This window comes from Taurulus bubalis, assembly GCF_910589615.1.
Source record: "Taurulus bubalis genome assembly, chromosome: 1".
In the NCBI taxonomy this organism is placed as follows: domain Eukaryota; kingdom Metazoa; phylum Chordata; class Actinopteri; order Perciformes; family Cottidae; genus Taurulus; species Taurulus bubalis.
The window spans coordinates 45,865,998-45,885,713 of record NC_136589.1 but is presented as its reverse complement, the minus strand read 5'-3'; the positions used below and the strand labels follow the sequence as shown (position 1 = coordinate 45,885,713).

The window sequence follows — 19,716 nt, the reverse complement described above, 5'->3', positions numbered from 1 at the left end:
ACACATCCTGTCAGCATGCAGTTTAGCTGGCAGACATTTGAATGGTTGTGTTACATGTTTCTTGTAATGCACTCATAATGAGAAGCAGATTGCCATCTGATTATTGAAAAGCAGCGGCCTGCGAGGCCCCCAAACACAGACCAGGTTTCTGTTCCTTCCTGGGCTGCAGCTGGTGTTCACTGAGCTCCAGGTATTCCCTCGTCACTGTGGCCCTCTGGGTAATGTGATGTCACCCTTCTGTGTTTACTCTCACCTGGTGGAGCTGGTTTCTGTTTGTTGTCCCCTGAAACACAGACCTGCACCAACTACACTCAGGAACCACGGTTTCATTTGATGCACATCGGGCCATTACAGAAGGGGAGGGAGAACTTAGTTATTGGTTTTGAAATGTTTTATTGCAATTCTTTATTTTCATTTACATTTTTTCTTCTTCTATTTTACAATAATGTCCTCTTAATTTTGTTTTGACATTTTATTCTACTTTCATTCAAAGATTATTCTTCATGTCCTATTTAAATTATTCCGTAATAAAAAACATGTTTTTCTTCTCCTTTAAACTATTCTCGTAGTATACGAGTATAAGTACCTTATATACTGTGTATAATGTGCTGCTTGGCTAGCTGTCATATTACACACATAGTACTGTCACAGTGAGCAGATGAAAGTGTTTTCAGGACAATAATTAACTGAGACATGTAAACATAGTTTCCTATAGGCCTTCAAAATACGAGGGCTTATTATTTGTACATCGTAGAGCTGCTCTGTAATGAAGTTGAGGTCAGACGGGAGTCTGTTTGGTTTTGTTTGCAACAATTCTACGCGCATGCGTCATATGCGCAGAAGTCTGGTCTGCGTCTGCAGTTGTAACTTAAAACTTCTTCTGAACTATTTTATTCGGTAGTTATTAATGTCGGTAAGCAGAAATAATGACATGTCACGTGTGTATTAATGTATTCATTTGGGGAGTAACCCCGAGCTCGCCATCGGCTCTTACCGTTATTCTCGTACCTTTCAGGGGTTAGCAGTCCGAGGAGCGACGACAGGCACCTGATGGGTGACGGTCCATGTAGCTGATCGCAACCCGACGTTAGAAGACCACAGCGCCGCCGCAGCGCCGCCACAGCGCCGCCGCAGCGCCCCCTAGCGTGTCGGAGTACCGACCCGTATCCTATCTCCTCATCCTATCTGCATTGTAGATACCAACCCTCTATAGTCAGCTATGGCATTTCTGTCAGTCTCCAAGGAGACTTTACACTTTTTAATACAACCTGAAATCATCAGTGAAATGATTTTGGATCTTGTTTAACTTCCAAAAATCGACTTATAATATGAGCTTTCTCGTGTTTTTTTTACCAGGCTGAAATTCATGATCAAATATGCCTGTCGATTGTTTTCCTTGCTTAAACAGTAGGTGATCTCAAGGGTCTGTTAAGAAAACTTAAAAGAGCTCTGAATGTAATTGTAACTGTGGACTGTGAAGGGTAGGCAGCGTTGTGTGTGAGTTTTTGATCAATGTTACAATCAAGAAAGAATACCTCAAGGAGCTTTGCTTGGCTTCCTGGAGAAAAACTGCCAAACAGCTACATTGATTGAATTAAAATATCAGGTTGGGAGATCGGCAATGCTCCCCTCCCCACCTGGTTTCCTGCAGCACTGAGCACTGTGTGGGTCTCTGGGGAAAGATTAGCTGCACGATGGTGAGATTTCCACCTGATCAGAAGTCGGTTCAGTTTGTACCCAATGAAGAGCAGCGTAGCCGCCTCTCTAAACGTTGTCTCATCCAGAGAGTCCCAGTCTCAGACTGACAGGGACACCACCATACGAGCAGAGCAGCAACAGCACATTATTGGGCTGTTTTATTTTTTCTTGAATTATTATATTGTCATCAAGTGCAATTTTCCCCCAACAAATATTGTCTCCATTCTCTGCTTTTCAGAGGACAGATACAGATATGACAGTTTTAATGTATGGTGATTCAAATCCAGAGATTACAATTAATTATACATTTATTTATACACATTTGAGGTTACTCCCCCCTCCCCCCCCAATAGTTGAAATTAAACCTTATCCTTTGTTCATAGCTGTTCTTTTAAATACATACATCTTAATACATACATTAAATAAAAACAGGCGCTGCAGGCACATTTTTGACAAGTCAAAGGTCACTTCTTTATTCGTGTTGGTTGAACAGACATCACCAGTATACATGATCATCTTATGTATTCATCTGTCCAATCGGGAACAGGGAGAATAAAAAACAAAGCTAACATAAAGAGTTATCAAATATATAAACTGTACGGTTTCATTCAGAGACAGACATCTGTGTTCTCTTCACACACCGAACAGACTGAAGGCTTCCTGTTTGTCGTCATGACGACTTTAAATCCAATCATCCGTGGACCACCGAGACCTCCTGCGGTGATTAGGTCGAGTGAACCGCTGCGATCCCTTCAAATGGAAACTGCTAAAAAAAGAACCTCAGAGGGAATGTGTCTGTCTATCGTTTACCTCTCATTCATTATCATCGGCCGACATAATCCAACAGCAGGTCAGGTCTGTGCATGGACTAAACGAGCAGGCCAGGGCCGCCACTCAAACACCGGCTTAGCGGATCCTCGGGCACAGAACCAGAATAATAGGGCCGCCCACTCATATTGTATGCAGGGACATCTTCAGTTCTCTTCCTTCTACTGGTCCTTGATGCTGAGCACCGGGTCCACCAGTCTGTTATGAACATGCATTAACCCTGCAATGGAAAACAAGAAGGATAATAAAAACATGGCGGATATACACAAACAGGAAATTACTGGAATTACTAATATTGTTTGTATTACAGCGTGGTGCAGGAATGAGTCGCCATGTTTGCGACCCACAGAAAGCTTCTCTACTAAATAGTGAGACGAACTCTTTTCTACAGACTCTTACACTCTGCATAGAAGTATACAGGTGGCGCTGGCGCTGGTACCTTTGAAGTATTTGACCGTTTTGACTCGTAGCTCAAGGGTGGCGTCCTCATTGCAGACAAAGATGGTGCGCGGGTGCTGCTGGAATGCCGATACGGTCCACATGTGGTTCACTCCCTCCTCTATGGCCTTATACAGGGCAAAGGCTTTGTGTGCTCCTGTGATCAGAATCATGACCTGAGCACAGAACATGGATCCAGGAAAGAAGGAACATTAGGAGTTAGGCAGTATATCTTCTTCAAATATATGACCTTATTTAGAGTGTGTACAAATAGTGAACAGATGGTACAGAATATCTTAACGTGGTTACATAAGATTATGTAACTGCAGGATAATGCAGGGTTCATACAGATTCTGACCAATGGATTTCAATGACTGTTCCATGACTTTAAACTAAATTTCCATGACCAAACATTTAGTGAAACTTTGGTGTAAACATGAAAAACTGAGTAAATGTAGTATTTAAACTAACAATGAGAATACAAAGCATACAGTAAACCTTAAATGACACAAATGAATGAGACAAATGATTAAAAGAATAAACATTTATATAGATGCCTGTATGTATGCCTGCTTATATTTTGAGCGTCTTTCTTTTAAAAGCATATTAATTATTTCAAACTCAGCGTAAATGAACGTCATGAACACATAAATATAACACATTTCCATGACTTTTACAAAACTTTTTGGGATTTTATTTTTTTCAAGGACTTTTCCAGGCCTGGAAATAACCATTTAAAAAGTCCATGACTTTTCCAGGTTTTCCATGAATGTATGAACCCTGACAATGGAGGGATAAAAGAACGGCCTTTTAATCTGACCTCCTTGGCATTCATGACAGTTCCGACGCCCACAGTCAGCGCCATGTTGGGAACCTTGGAGAGGTCGTTGCCGAAGAAACGAGCGTTGGCCACGATGGTATCCTTCGCCAGGGTTTTCACTCGGGTCCTGGAAACAAGGCTGGAACCGGGCTCATTGAACGCTATGTGACCATCAGGGCCGATCCCTACAGAGACACACACGAGAAGGAACGAAGGCGGAGCTAAAGAGAAGCTTTACGAAATTAGGGGTGGGAACCACAAGACGCCCCACGGTACGATGGCGTCACGATACGATCTTATTGCGTGGATACACATTTTGCGATATGTTGGGTTTTACAATCTATTGAGATTCATCACCTTTTTTCAGCTACACATTCTGTCATTTTACTTGGTTCATCTCACTTCTTTCTCATGTCAGCACAATGGGTCGGTCAGTCTAGCAGACGGACTGACCGACCCTCCACCGTTGGTATGCGCAACTTCCTGTCAATCCTGCTGACTTTACCCATGACCGTGCCAGAAAAGAACTCATTGCCATCTAAGTGCACTGAAAAAGCAATTGTTACCAAAAGCTTTCATTCATTTTTATTTGCAAAATGAATACTGTAGTTCATTTAACAAAAACACTGATACTTGGCGGCCATATCTCTTTTTTTTAAATTAATGTTCCCTATGGCATCTCCAACTAAGGAGATACGACAGACATATCAACATGTAAAAAACAAACATGTGTCTGACCTCCTACGAACAGCTCGATTCCGCCCGCCTCGGTGATCTTCTGCTCGTAGGCCTGACACTCTGCCTCCAGGTCTTCTGCGTTCCCATCCAGGATGTGAGCGTTGGCCGGATCAATGTCGATGTGCTTGAAGAAGTTGTTCCACATGTAGGAGTGATAGCTCTCGGGATGAGCGCGAGGTAGACCTGGGGGACAAGCGGGTCAACTTTTACATTTAATTTTTCTACCAAAGCGATGCAAGTCTACGAATGTAGCCCTCAGAGGAAGACGGCAGATCTTAACCCCCTTTGGGGTCACGAGGGCGAGGAAGGTACACAAATAAGGCTCAAAATAAAACACTGCATGAACCATTGTGATGTTCAGCTATGATGCATCAACTCCCTTTATCCAAGACAATGTCCTCCTATGGGAGATAAGAAAGTGGCTGTGTTTGCTTTTGTCAAATTTCAGCAGTAGTGAAAGGATGTGAGATGATAACCTGCCTCAACTTTAAAGCCAGATCTCTCTCCAGTAGCATCTCCTTAAATAACCCTAAAATACAATCATGCTTAATTTTGTCCCCCCTCGATAGCCACAGATATAGTTTATTTTATTATTATTTTTGACAGAGCATTTGATCGGTTTCAAGATGTAATGTTTTTTTTTTTTGGAAGTAATACAAAAAAAAGTGAAGAAGACTACCTACCCGACCTTTAATTAGTCAGCCTTGAACTCACCTACATATTCATCCATGTTGAAGGTCTTCACGTGTTTGAATGAGATATCTCCACTTCGGTGGTATTCTATTAACTTCTGGTAGCAGCCGTAGGGGGTGCTCCCTGAAAGCAACGAGACACGTTCACGTTGACGAAGACTTACAGAAAATAGTCAGGGTTCATACTAGGACTGCAACTAACGATTATTTTAAGATTAATCGGTTGATTATTTTTTCGATTAATCGGATAAAAAAATGTTTTTATCAAAAAACCGTTCATTTCCAACCCTTTATTCAAAAACAGAAGTGACAGTGCAAAACATCTTCAGAAAGTGCACAAACAGGTTGCTCCTTGAACATCCCTGAGCTGATAATTAAAACAACAAAATGGACTAACACTAAAAACATACACACCTATGCTTTACATCCGCCAAATGTGAGCCCTTTTTACTGTAATTGATCCCTCCAGAGGCTGCATTTACATACCCTGCTTTATCAATATGTATGAAATACTGGGACAGAGGGAAGCTGTACTGCTCCATATAGAGCGTCCTCTTCCTTAAACTCTTTCATTCTGGGTCTCTTATGACCACGACGTCACGTTGTTGGCTAAGCCCAACGACGTGATTTGCTTCATTCTACTTTGAGTAAAAAAAAAAAAAAAACCTGCAGCCAGATCCTCCGGTGTGCCGGTTTAACGTTAACGAGTGACAGCGTGAACTGAACCAGACCGGGGGTGACGGCATGTTTCATCACGTTACGTTTTTTTACAAGCAAGACTGAACTGTAACGGAACATAACGTAACTTTAACGACAATACACAACCAAACACGTTAGCTAACGCGATAGCAAGCTGACTAGCTTCCATTAAAAACAAGTTTGAGGAACATGAAGACGCTGATTGGCCAAGACTCGACTTGTCAAAGATCTTCTATTTTTGAGAAGATCACAACCTCAGCTTTTCTCGCGTCTCACTCCGATCTCAGAAACGCTGGCCGGCCAGTTGCTCTGCTCCGCTCTATTTTTTCTTCTCCGCGACTTATTGCCCGGCGTAATAATCGCGCGACACAACGAATCGATAATGAAGTTCGTTGCCAACACTTTTGATAATCGATTTTTATCGATTCGTTGTTGGAGCCCTAGTTCACACACATTCTGACCAATGGATTTCCATAACTTTTCCATGTCTTTAAACCACATATCCATGACCAAACATTTTGTGAAATCTCGGTGTAAACATGAAAAAGTGAGAAAATGTAGTATCTAAACTAACAATGAGAATACAAAGCATACAGTAAACCTTAAATGACACAAATGAATGAGACAATAGTTTGATTAAAAGAATAAACATTTATATACATGCCTGTATGTATGCCTGCTTATATTTTGAGCGTCTTTCTTTTAAAGCATATTCATTATTTCAAACTCAGCATAAATAAACGACATGAACACATGAATATAACACATTTACATGACTTTTCAAAAACTTTTGAGATTTTATTTTTTCAAGAGCTTTTCCAGTCCTGGAAATAACCATTTTAAAATTCCATGACTTTTCCAAGTTTTCCATGACCGTAAGAACCCTGATAGTCCGCACACACACGACAGAGGTCACTCACCCGTTGGCAAGCCCAGAGTGAAGTATCTCTCCGCGGAGGGCTTGAACTGGAGGATGCGGTTGCGAATGTATTTCGCTGCCCACTCACTGGCCAGGTCATAGTCGTCCAGAATGACCAGCCTCATCGTGCTGGCTCACCGTCACTGCACGTGAAGAAAGCGATTTTTTTAAATTAACAAATGCGACGAGGCCACGGCTTTCATCTTCAAGGGAGACAAAGCAGCAGCATGAGAAATACCACGCCAAAGTCCATGCAAAGAAATGGACAATTTAATGTGCCCTATGCTAACGCTAGCTGGTTATCAGAGTTGTTGCAGCACAATGCGTCACTTATCTAAAATACCGCTTTAAATAGATGTTAATTGTGCTATCTACAATTATCTAACCCGCTAACACTCCGGTGAATTGACCGGTTTCTGCACTTAAGGCAGTTGTTATTATAGCAAGCAAGCGACGTGAACAGGAGCGCAGGTTAATGTCGCTCAGATAATCTGCAACTACTAACTAGGTTAACTAGTCGGTTAGTTGTGAGCGTTGACCACACGGTTAATTGGTTGTGCGTTTTTACCTGCTTCACAAAATACGCTGTTTGTCAGACGAGAAGTCAGGTTTCTCACGAAGTCTGTTTTGTCACGTGACGCACTTCTGGGCAAGTGATCTCGCCGGTGAAGGTATGGAAGCCCGTGTGGGACAAACATAATAGAATGCTGATTTCATTTTCTCCCCTCCATTCTGTACTCAACATGTTTGAATGAATCTTGCTGACTTGAATCTTAAACCGACTTTATTCATACAGCACTTTCCCCTATATAAAAAGTGTGTAATTGTATCTTCTAATGCTAGTAATGTTCTAATTTTGCAGAAAATTAATCACTTTTATCCAGAGGGATACAGATAGTAAGTAGTGTAGGGTTTATTAGTTTGTTTGTTTTATTCGTAAAAATTGTGCAATTGGCACCTACAATTGTTAAGGCAGGTACAGGACCAGCATGCACCTGGGAGTTTTTTTTTTTTACCAGATCAAGAGACTCAGCAGGAGTGAATATATATATATATATATATATATATATATATATATATATATATATATATATATATATATGTTCTTTTGTTTGGTTCCTTGCAGTGGACAAAGAAAGCCAAGCAGCACACAGACAACATTTGGACAATGGACTTCTCTTGCTTGTGGTGCATCAGTGGAAAAATAGACACAAAGAGCAGTTCTTAGTCAATCGAATAAATTATATAACTCACAAATAAAAGACATCACATAGATGCAATAGTCAAAAAGTGTTACACTCTTCACCGCACATTTCTGAAAGTTTTACTTGCTAGTTAAACTTGTAAAAAGTCATTTTAAATATGTGGTACTGCATTAAATTTAGAGAACATCCAGTAATGTTATATGTAACACTGTGAAAGAGGCTTTACTGCATAACAACTATTTTCCCTTTAATTTAATTTTGCTGTGGATTTTAAATGCGTTTCTCTTTACGTTGTGTCATAACTACTTTTATTTGAAGAAAGATCTTCTTTCACCACTGCTGATGAGTGGCCTCATGTTATCCAGAGGGTGAGGTTAACCTGCAGAATTATCAGCAAATTGTGGCCCAATATTCTCCCTTTTTATGAGCATCATTTGTTTTAAGATCTCCTGACAACCAACTTGTGTCTGAAACCTATTGAAATCTGTAATGTTCTAAATAAAAATCGTATCCAAAGATCATACACACGTTGAATATACACATCAAGCAACATAGTTGTGTTTAAAATTTAATATTGTAACATTGTTTAAGAGGAAAGATCCGCATCACACTTTTCAATGTAGTCAGAATTGGGAAACAGCTGGTTTCTGTATGGGATGTGGAGCAGAGCTGTCGGAGGTAGAAGAGTGAATGTAAAACGTGTTCCATATTCTTCTCTGCAGCAGAACAAGATGATGGTCCCAGGTTGTCATTGGAGATGGTTGACTTGGAGGCAGTTAGACTGATACAATGTCTCTTTTACTCTTTGTTCTTGTAGTCCTCCAAGTGGGCCAGGATCCATCCAGATGGTCCCAGAATGGCCAGGGAGAATAAGCTCAATCCAATGATAGTTTCCTTGACAACAGACAGAGAGGATTCAGTCAGCTGACAGCCAATCAGCATATCCACTGCTACATAACAAAAGAGCCATTAATAACACCTGGTTTACCTGCTGACACAATTTGAAATCAATCGTCATATTAGGAATTTCTGGGAGCAACGTTCTACATTTTCCTCACGCAGGGCAGCCCACCAGAAAAAAAGTTTTGTCTTATAGCAGAGGAGTTATGTGTGTGCATCTGTACCTAAAGCATACACGTGTTATTGGATATGTAGCTTTCCAGCAAAGAGTGGAAACAGAGGATTTTACCTACTAGTGAGCCTTTTCTAAACCGAGAAAAATAAAGTCGCTGAGCCGTTATCGACACGAGACAAAGACAGACTGGACGGCCAGTATTTACAGTCGGCCTATATCACTGGATAATAATTATTGATTATTAGAACGTGTCACTTTAATATTGCAGCTGGTGATGGTAGAGCTAATTGTAACCACTTTATTACACTTAATAATACATCAGTCCATTAGTTGATATATATTTTGTATTTACAATATGCAAAGTGGCCCAACTAGTAACTAATATTGTGAAATTATATATAATATTTTCCTGAGATGTATTGGGCTACAGCTAAAACGTAAACACTGCAGTAAAATAGGCTACAAGTACCTCAAAAATTGGACTTAAGTACAGTGCTTGAGTAAATGTACTTAGTTACATTCCACCACTGTTAAAAAAAAAATCTCCCAAAACCCTGAAGGAAGCACTGGCTTACTATTATCTTTATTATATAACAACCGAGCTCCACACTGAACCGACATGCTACTGTTAACAGACTCCGGTGGTAAACATCCACACCTCGCAGAGACCACATCCATATCCACGTCTCTCCGGGTAAACCCTTATTATATACTTATATTATATAACCTAAACATGCTGGTCTCCTTCGCTCTCTGCTTGATGCTGCCGCCCTGCTCTCCTCTCCACCAGCACACAGGGCGGACAATACACTACTTTACCGGACATGCAGCCATTTAAACTCAGTGATTTGGTCATTAGATACGTTGTCGTTCATAAGGAAATAGATACGTGAACCGAACACAGCTGGCTTAACAGATACACAGGTTGACCTCGCCGGCCAAGGACAGCTAACGCTAAGCTAACGGCTGCTCGCTAGCAAAGCCGTTAGCGCGAGCCCAAAGCGCTCCAACGGACTTACAACGGTGCCGATCTTTTCCTTGGCAGGGGCGGCGTGGAGGTTAGCCCGCGGAGTGGCGGTGTGTCCCCGCAGGACGGGAGCAGCGCGCCGAGCGACGGTCCTTAGGAGCCCCGACATGTTGATCTGCTAGGCTGGAGTGATGTCTTCTCGAAATGAAGAAGCGACGATGATGTCAGGAGGAAGTGTATCAATACAGAGGTCGTTGCTCTTCTTCTCCTCACAGGCGATTACTAGTGAGTCGTAGAGCGCCACCTGCTGTCCTGGATGTGGATGTACATGGAGCTGTGACTGGTCCCTCTTCGCTGGTGGAAAGTAGATTTACTCAATAATGCCGTGTTCACACCAAAACAGTTGCGAATTTTCACAACGCCACTTCGCCTATATCGCGCCGCAGGTGAAAAATTCGCTCTATGTGGTTAATCCGTTTTTTCGCAACCATAGCAACCATCGCGGGGGAAAGGGGGCGGGGCTTATCTCTGTGTCTTGAAAGCATTTACTATTTCCGCCATTCAGCATTGAAATAACCTCTAGTTCAGCTTTATACTTGTTGAGGAAGTCCCACACACGTCGGGACATCAACCGCCCCCGTGTCTGGGTTCATAATAGTATCCGTAGTCACACACAGCTCCGACTCTTCCAGGACGAGTGTCTGAATAATGAAGCCGCTTCCAGCGCTCCTTCAGCGGGCCAGCAGTGTCATTCAGTAACGGCGGTGATGCCGGGCGGAGCTTCTCAAAGCTGATTGGCTTTCGCAACTCCGCGTCATGCGAATTATTCGCTGGAGTTGAAATATTTGAACGCCAGCGAAAAAGCGGCGTTGCGACGCCGTTTCGCTTCTATCGCGACGCCCGGCGAAAAATTTGCTTTTTCGCAACCTAACGCGGCTGTGCATTGACTTAACATGTAATCTGGACGCGCGAATATTTCGCAACTGTTTTGGTGTGAACACGGCATAACTGATCTTCTTCGTCTTCTTCTTCTTCTTCTTCTTCGTCTTCGTCTTCTTCTTCGTCTTCTTCTATAAATTTGACTGGCGGATCGCAACCAATTTGCCTAGGTGCGTACCGCCACCTACTGTACCGGAGTGTGCAGATTCAGGAACTGATCTTATTTAAAATGTGTATATATATATATATATATATATATATATATATATATATATATATATATATATATATATATATATATATATATATATATATATATATATATTATTAATAATAACATATCCTCCTGGGAACTGAGGATAAATAGTGTATTCCAAATTCATATTTTGTGTGACCTACCTATTTAGAGTTAAAAAAAAAACATCTTACAATTTAAACTTTTTGAAAAGTTTTTTAATTTTTAATTTTACAGCATGTCCACTGACAGGGCAATTTTCGTTTGAAAAGACAGCCAAATATAGAGGATACAAAACTAACAAATTATGGCTATAGAGTGATATTAAACCAATAATACATTCAACTTGATCGTAAAAGAAAATAATTCTTCATCTTTTAATGAATGCTGCTAAATATTCAAATACTTTGTTGTCAATGTACTTGAAAAAGTACTGAATTGGACTCCAGTCTGCACGGGTTGTAGAGTCATCTTCTGATATACATATCATGGTTATTATATGTATTATTCTGATATATAATATATTTTTCTCTGCTAATGTGTCAGACAGATCTCCTCCTACAGGTATCATTCACTGAGATAGATGTTGAGGAAAAGCTTGTGTTTAACTATTGACTAAGAAAACTAGTCATTTTGTATGTGTGACAAATAATGCCTGATTTGCGCTTGTTGCATCTGCGGGGGTCGTAAGTGTCCACATGGCCAAATAGACTTCACACCATCAGAAGCTCCCCTTCACGGGGGTCCGGTACAGTGGGTTTTCACCTGTCTGTCTCCTTGTCACAATTCCTTGTCAGCTCATGTCCTAGTACGGTACAGGAGCTGTAAAAATTTACTACTGTGGGTGTTAGCGCTCTCTAAAACTAGATTTCGACAAGTGAGGGGCTCAGGATTAGGTAAAAATGCTGAGTCACCTTAAGGCTCTTTCCATCACAGATTGTATTCATTATTAAAAGTGATTGCCACACAGTGACCCTGGGCCTTTGGGGTCCCTCTTTGCCAGTTGGTAATCCAGCCTTGGTTGTATCTACAGTGTGGGTGACTGTGGCTCAGTGGTTAGCATGCCCGTCCATGTGTCGATGTGTCCTTGAGCAAGACACTTAACCCTGGATTGCTCCCTGTCGCTGTGTCTACGGTGTATAGTGCAATAATGTAAGTCACTTTGGATAAAAGCGTCACCAGTCTTCAGTCCGAGGCTCAGGCATTAACTCAACTGCAGTTTTGTAATGTCAAAGCATATTGGCCAGAGCCAAGCAACTCCACGTGAGTGTTAATCCTCTCTTGGTCAGCCCTGTAGCCTCCTGCTAACTGGGCACAGGGGACCAGTGGTATGTAGTAATCCCCCTCACCCCCACCACCACTCACTCCACAACAATACCCAACAGATTTTAGTTTGATGAAGCCTTTTGCAATACCGACTCTCTACATCTCTTCTCTCTTTTCTATTTATTTATCACCTCTCCGTGTAATTTACCCTCCGAGACTGTTAGCGGGAAGACCGTTTACTTCAGTTAAGGGCCACTTTTGTTTTTGTCTTTTTTTTACCACCTCAGAAAATGGGGATTGACTCTGGATTCAATGTTTCAGATGATGTTGCACTTTACGGGGGGAAAAGTGCCTTTACCCAACTGGAGCACAACATAGTGGCTGGATATCTTATCACTGCAGGTACCAAATATTAGGCCTCCAATGGCAGCAGAAATAGATGATGAATTATGTGAATGCTGTGAATTCTCTGACTGATGTGCTTCTGTAGAAACCTTGTACAGTCTCTCTGGAGTCAATGGCAGTTCAGGAGCCTGCATTCAGTCATTGTTCAAACATACTTTTAACACATCTCACAGTTACCAGTCAAACCATCAATAGTAAGCGGGGAAGAAATGGGATTTTGGCTGTGTAACAAATTCATATATCATAAGGAATGACATGAGGGGTAAAGAAAACATGACTGTTTCGATGCCATTGATGGTGAAAGTAAACTAGTCCATTGTTACCCTTTGAAAAAGTGTTCTGATAGCATTATGTATCTGATGCAGGTCTTGGCACTGTATTCCAAGACTGAACTCCTACTTTTTATTTCTCTGATGGTAACTTCATTAAGACCTTCATTTTTAAGATTCTCCCCATCATGTATTGATCGAGGTGTTTTGCTATGTGAACACATCTTTCTTTTTTGCCTTGCTTCCATCAGAGCAGTTTTTTTGTTTACATTCCCCAAAATAATCATATTCACAGAGTTACCAGGAAAACATGTTGGCATTTTATGTTTCTGCAAATATGTTGAATGTCGACATTTTTTGCACATGGTCAGAGGACAATAAGCGTTGAGCAGATCAAGTGAAGTAGTATATAAAGCGACCGTTATTGAAATTTGCGGGCTGGGAAAGTTACGTGGTGTAATAACAAGTAAAACAAGCGAGAAAGTCCACTAAGGGTGCATAACAAACACAGCACTTTCACGGAGGAGAAGCCTGTTTGTGTCCTGTGTGAAACCAAAAGTAATGTTTATGCTTCTTGAGTAATATCGTTAGGCTTGTTATGTAACGTATGAAAGTGTTCCGTATGAAAGTGTGCTAAGGGCGGTTGTTATTTATTTACATTGTTATGTTATTTGAACACAAATCACAATCTTCTTCACCTCAACCGAGTAGTTTCATGGCTTAAACAATCCCCAATGATTTAGCAACGTTAACCATGTGCCATTGTTTCTGCGACTGTGATACAAGGCTAATATGTAACTTATATGAAGCGTATTTTTTATTCAGAAACGTATACATTTAACATAATTTGCAAAGAAGTACAATGCCAGCATTTGTTCTGGTCACTGGGTTGACTTGTCATAGATGAAAAGGACAGGTGGAATTAGTGACACTAATGATAGCTCTGTGCCAGAAATCGTGACAATGTAATGCAGCCGGTGGGTGCCATATGTGGTCAACTAGCAGCAGATCATCCAATCATCATGACGAATGTTAACCATAACGAATAACCATAACAACAGAAAATTGATTGATTATTGAGTTATTGACTTGACTTGAATACAGTCTAGGAACCATCAGAGGAAAATGTAGCTTAAAATACAGTTTTCTTTCCCCATCAGTTAAAGGGACTTCATAAGATTAGAGGTGTTGCCAGTTTGACTTCAACTTTGTTGTTGTTTCTCTTCACAGGTGTCATCAGTTTATTCAGCAACATTGTTGTGCTGATCATGTTTATGAAGTTTAAGGAGCTGCGCACTGCCACCAACTTTATTATAATCAATCTGGCTTTTACTGACATTGGAGTAGCTGGTATCGGCTATCCCATGTCAGCTGCCTCAGACATCCACGGCAGCTGGAAATTTGGATACGCTGGTTGTCAGGTGGGTGGAATGTGCCTTCACATGTACATGTTACTGATAGAACAACATACTGTATGTCTACAATGACAAGTCATGTCAATGGCATAACATGTAATGTTGAGATTACTGGAGGTGAATGTTCTGTCTTCAAGGACCCATCCTCTATCTACACTGAATAAGGCCCGGAGGTAATGCAGACTGGTTTACTGTGTAAACAGGTTATATACCTGTGAATATTCTCATGTGAACTGCTTCACAGCAGAAAACATTAGCATCAAGCTGTATTTCATTTGAATAAAAAGACTCCTTATTCGTTTGTTCCATTTCAAGATATGTTTGTGGTTTAACAATATATTTTCACAGTACAAGCAGTTCACGTTATAACAACAAATGATCGCATCAAGATAAATAGCTAATTGATAAAACAAGAACAGTTTCTTATTATAACGTAATATTTTGTATCATCAGTTTGTATCATCATAATTACGTGAAAATATCTTATTAAAACATGAAAATATCTTGACGTAGCATGAAAAACATCTTGTTATAACGATAAACGTTTCAGGTTATGAAGAGATAATTATCTGTTTTTCTATTCCTGGTGTTTTCACCAATCATGTCGTCATGCTTTCTACATCCTGAGCTTTTGCTTCTGAGTTTACCATAATAATCCACTTGTGAGGCTGAGGCACGTTCACATCAGCTGCTGCACTGGACACAGCCACGTGTTGGGATTCTTTTGGCAGATTATGTTTCCCCTCAGCCTTTGTTATTGCGCAGCTATTATTGAGCTGTATGATGTTAGTCGACAATGAGAAGCAGAGCAGAGAAGCCCAGAGTGTTTGAGCTGGCCGGGGGGATTCCTATACAGTACCTGCTGTGTACCTTTGACTTCTTTGTCAAAAATGCTCATATCTATTAAGTCAGTCAATACTCTGCCCTTCAGTGGGTCAGATAGTACTAAAACACAAAGGATGATACAAAAATGGAATTCATTCACTGAAAAACAGGTATGAATAAAATGACTGCTAAATATAGACATACAGAAAACCAGTGGTTGTTGGATGTGTTCATCAATCTTCCAGGCAGCCATTGTTGTAGTTTATTTAGTGCGCTGTAAAATCAAAATGACGAAGAAACCTGAGACTCGTTCGAGTTATCCATCACAGTGAACACATGATTCTGAATTCCCTGTTTCCAAAGTTATGTATCAATATGTATACTTTGTATATCATTGTGTGTTGCTGGGCAAACCTTCCAAACACTTCTATTTTGGAATTCTATGCAACAATACTGTAATTTTGTCAAAAAACAGTATGTAATATGTAACGTTGATGGATTCTAATCAGTAAGTTTGGAATGAGTTTTGATTCTCTTCAAGAGCTGACAAATAAAATGATTGGCAAATAACTGATTAATAGTCTTCTTTGTCATAAATTATCCAAAAATGTATATACATGTGTATAAATGTATACACATTAAGGCCTATTATAACTACAGCAACAGGGCCATTATCATTAACTAGCCACTATTTGTAATCGCTGTGTTTTTGCCACCAGATCTATGCAGCGCTCAACATCTTCTTCGGCATGGCCAGCATCGGCCTGCTGACGGTGGTGGCCATCGACCGGTACCTCACTATCTGCAGACCAGACATCGGTATCTGTTTTTATATTTCTTTTCGCTTGGTGTTCCTAATAAACTGGCAACTCATCAAGTTATTCCTGATCCTCAGGGTTATTGGTGACCCCTGACCTTTCTTCTAGAGCCACCACCCAGACAAAAAAGATCTCACTTGTACATATCAAAAGCAATTGTATCTCCACATGGACTTTCCTGACCTTCATTGTGAATGGAGATGTCATTTGTCTCTCCAGGGCAGAAAATGACGATGCAATCCTACAACCTTCTCATCCTGGCAGCATGGCTGAATGCTGTGTTCTGGTCCTCCATGCCCGTGGTGGGCTGGGCTGGCTACGCCCCCGACCCCACCGGAGCTACATGCACCATCAACTGGAGACAGAATGACGCGTGAGTCCTCAGCAGATAACTATGTGCATATGTTTTAAAACTACTGAGGAAATAGCTCACTAATAATGGCAATTAAATACCACTGCCACTACTAATTCTGCTGTGATGATATTGAGTTGTCACAGCTGGTGTGTCTCAACTTATTTATCCATAAAAACAGTGCGTCCAATTCAACCAACACTGATTACCAGAACCCAGAAAATAAACACCCACCGACTAAAACCCTATAAAAAAACTATATTCCATAATAAATCTGTGAAGAAGATCCATGCTAACAGCAATACAAAAGTACACTGATGCCTCACTTCCACGGCATGGCATATGCCTCTGCTCAACTCCACTCACCTTTGGTCCCAGGTATTGTCTCTATTTGGTTTTGCTCTACAGATGATACCTCAATGTGGGCGGGGTTTCCCCTGATTGCCGTAGTAGAAGCCCCTGCAGAAAAACTGCGATGATATAATTTTCAACGTGACACTTGCTGGATCATTGAGTGCTCCACTAGCGCCTACATTTACTACAGGACATCAGGTTACGCTGAAATGTGAAGAATGTCTTAGCTTAAGCCCTTCATCAGTTCATCTGATCACCAGGGGCCTTCTGTCACAGAGCTACACCTGAGCTCAAGGAAACAACAGTTTCAGCTGAACTTAATATGAGCATATACGTTTTACACCAATTTATGTTTCACAAGCATTGAACAAATATTAATGCAGTGTACAATGAGATATTCCAGTACTTCTGGATAGTACTGGAACAAAATACACTGGCCATGCATACATTTTAAATGGGTTGGCTCCAGTGATTGAAGCCAGAGGAGAAGGTATTACAGCAGCAGATTATTGGTGGAAAGTGGATTTACTCAAGAACTGATCTTATTTCAAATGTGTGTATATATATATATATATATATATATATATATATATATAACTTTCCCTCCACAGCTCCTTCATCTCTTACACTATGGCTGTGATTGCTGTGAACTTTGTGCTGCCTCTGTCCGCCATGTTTTACTGCTACTACAACGTGTCGGCCACTGTGAAGCGATACAAAGCCAATAACTGCCTGGACAGCATCAACATCGACTGGTCAGATCAGATGGACGTCACCAAGGTGAATACTGAACCCCACTGAGCCATCAAGCTCACCCTTCTTTCTCCTACTTGGCCGAGTTAGTGTTCCACTTATGATGGCACGCAGCTTTGGCGTAGACCATCATTCTAGTGGTTAAAAAAAGATGTCTAACATCTCGATTCGCTGTCAGTCAATCAATCAGTCAATCAATGTTTTCATTGCACGCTTCCTGTATACGGTGTACATAATGACGTGACAAAGTCCCAATGTTGACAGATTCAGTGTCCATTGGATGTCTCACATGCATCTGTATGAAATTTGAATCAATATAGTCTTCATGGACCACATAATAACTCACACTTGACCCCAAATGTTATTTAGGTCCTTTGTAAATTGAGTCCATATTTTTTGGATGCGTTTTTTTAATCCATCAGATAAACATTGTCACATGGTTTAGCTGCCCAGAGGACACTCACTACTGTCTGATCAGCTGCTGCTGTGTTTGTGGCCGACAGATGTCCATGGTAATGATCGTCATGTTCCTAGTGGCCTGGTCTCCGTACTCCATAGTGTGTCTCTGGGCCTCTTTTGGTGACCCCAAGACCATCCCTGCCTCCATGGCTATCATCGCTCCACTCTTCGCCAAGTCCTCCACCTTTTACAACCCCTGCATTTATGTTGTTGCCAACAAAAAGTGAGTGTTTTTTCTCGTCATTATGCTTTGATATTAGTTAATGTATAATTGTTTTGGTCTTGTTGAAGAGGATTTTGTTGCCTCTTTGTGGTTGTTTTGTTCCTGTGTGTCTTTGTGAGTCTCTTTGTGTCTCTTTGCAGCTGTATTTAAACTATTTGTAGTTCTTTTGGTTTATTTTCGGTAATTCTTTTTTTAATACTTATTTATAATACTTGTTTTGATCTTGTTTCTTTTTTACTATGTCTTGTTTGCACTTTACCCTATGCTGCTGTAATCATGTAACTGCAGGACTAATAAAGGATTATCTTGTCTTATTTTATCTTATCTTATTTTATCTTATCTTATTTTATCTTATCTTATTTTGAGATGTCGTAGTTTTATGTTTTTTCTTTTCCTCATTGGTACGTGTCTCTTTGTGGATGTTTTGCACCTTTGAATCGTCGTTGTGAGTCTCTTTGCAGCTGTTTTACATCTTTTTGTTGTTGTTTTTGTTTCTCTGTAGTCTCTTTGTGTCTCTTTGAGTGACATTTTGTAGGTGAAGGTCAGGGCCCCAGTATTCCTGTTCAGTAATCATTGAGTAATGTTTTAGTGATGTACTGTATTTTCAATTGATAATGAGTGAATGATTTTTTTCCTGCAGGTTCAGAAGAGCCATCATAGGGATGGTTCGATGTCAGACCCGGCAGCGGATCACCATCAATACCCAGGTTCCCATGACAACCTCCCAACAACCCCTTACCCAGTGAGGTGAAATCACGTTGTATCAAAGTACCCTGTCATTAAAATCATTTATGAAAGATTGCTACGATGAATTAACATGAATCGGTGTCAGTGTTTTCCTCCCTAATAATCCAATGCACTGTGGTGTTTACTGTGTACACTCCACTTGCCGGGACATTGTAGTCATTGAGTGTGTTCTACTTCCTTTAATAACTAACTGAAAATGAAACTCTTGCTGTGTACGGACTGCTCCCTTCAACTGCTTGACAGGATTCTGTTTGCTTTGAAAAGGCCAAAGCAAGACATGACTTTAATGTTCACATGTTGCAGATACAGCGGTGCCAACTCTCTCATCAGATTCAACAGGGTTTCATTTAGTGACACTGACATTGCAGCTCGCACAAGAATCTCAAAATGTATTTTGATTATGCATCACTACATGTATTCTGAGGCCCTCATTTACTTACATGTGCCGAGCAAATGAAGCAGTTAGCTAACAATAGACTGAGAAAATGATATTTCATGAACTGTGACGCTGAAGGCCACTGGTGTTTCCCCATCGATATGTGTCTTTCCCCCTCTCTAAACCGAAGCCAACCCGAAC

General features: G+C 40.8%; 3 protein-coding genes across 4 annotated transcripts; 1 reads left to right on the top strand and 2 right to left on the bottom strand.

Annotated features, from left to right (window-relative positions):
* Positions 1–2,150: 2,150 nt before the first annotated feature.
* Positions 2,151–6,966, bottom strand: LOC306740825 (glucosamine-6-phosphate deaminase 2; the record flags this gene model as incomplete). Of its 2 annotated transcripts, XM_079223059.1 has the most annotated exons (6): positions 2,151–2,746; positions 2,966–3,140; positions 3,785–3,969; positions 4,523–4,705; positions 5,237–5,338; positions 6,834–6,957. In XM_079223059.1, 6 exons carry the CDS (start codon positions 6,955–6,957, stop codon positions 2,688–2,690), a joined length of 828 nt encoding a protein of 275 aa, XP_079079185.1. In that variant the 3' UTR covers positions 2,151–2,687. The 2 variants fall into 2 exon arrangements, with proteins under 2 accessions (XP_079079185.1, XP_079079186.1); XM_079223060.1 differs by lacking the exon at positions 5,237–5,338 and having other exon boundaries at positions 6,834–6,966.
* A 1,600-nt stretch (positions 6,967–8,566) lies between these two features.
* cox8a (cytochrome c oxidase subunit 8A) lies at positions 8,567–11,096 on the bottom strand. Its single transcript, XM_079214245.1, has 2 exons — positions 10,132–11,096; positions 8,567–8,931 (listed from the first exon to the last, which is right to left on the bottom strand). Exons 1-2 carry the CDS (start codon positions 10,246–10,248, stop codon positions 8,836–8,838), a joined length of 213 nt encoding a protein of 70 aa, XP_079070371.1. The 5' UTR covers positions 10,249–11,096; the 3' UTR covers positions 8,567–8,835.
* Positions 11,097–12,809: 1,713 nt separating this feature from the next.
* On the top strand, positions 12,810–19,138 carry rrh (retinal pigment epithelium-derived rhodopsin homolog; the record flags this gene model as incomplete). The annotated part of the gene is made up of 7 exons (XM_079217253.1): positions 12,810–12,921; positions 14,424–14,614; positions 16,153–16,252; positions 16,471–16,624; positions 17,569–17,737; positions 18,214–18,392; positions 19,033–19,138. The coding sequence occupies 7 exons, from the start codon at positions 12,810–12,812 to the stop codon at positions 19,136–19,138; spliced, it is 1,011 nt and encodes a 336-aa protein (XP_079073379.1).
* Between the last annotated feature and the right edge of the window lie 578 nt (positions 19,139–19,716).

Excerpts from the sequence above, each read along its gene's own strand:
- cox8a (XM_079214245.1), bottom strand. The coding sequence starts at position 10,248 with ATGTCGGGGCTCCTAAGGACCGTCGCTCGGCGCGCTGCTCCCGTCCTG. Across the intron at positions 8,932-10,131 it reads AGGAAAAGATCGGCACCGTT|GAAACTATCATTGGATTGAG; the intron begins GTAAGTCCGTTG and ends TCTGTTGTCAAG.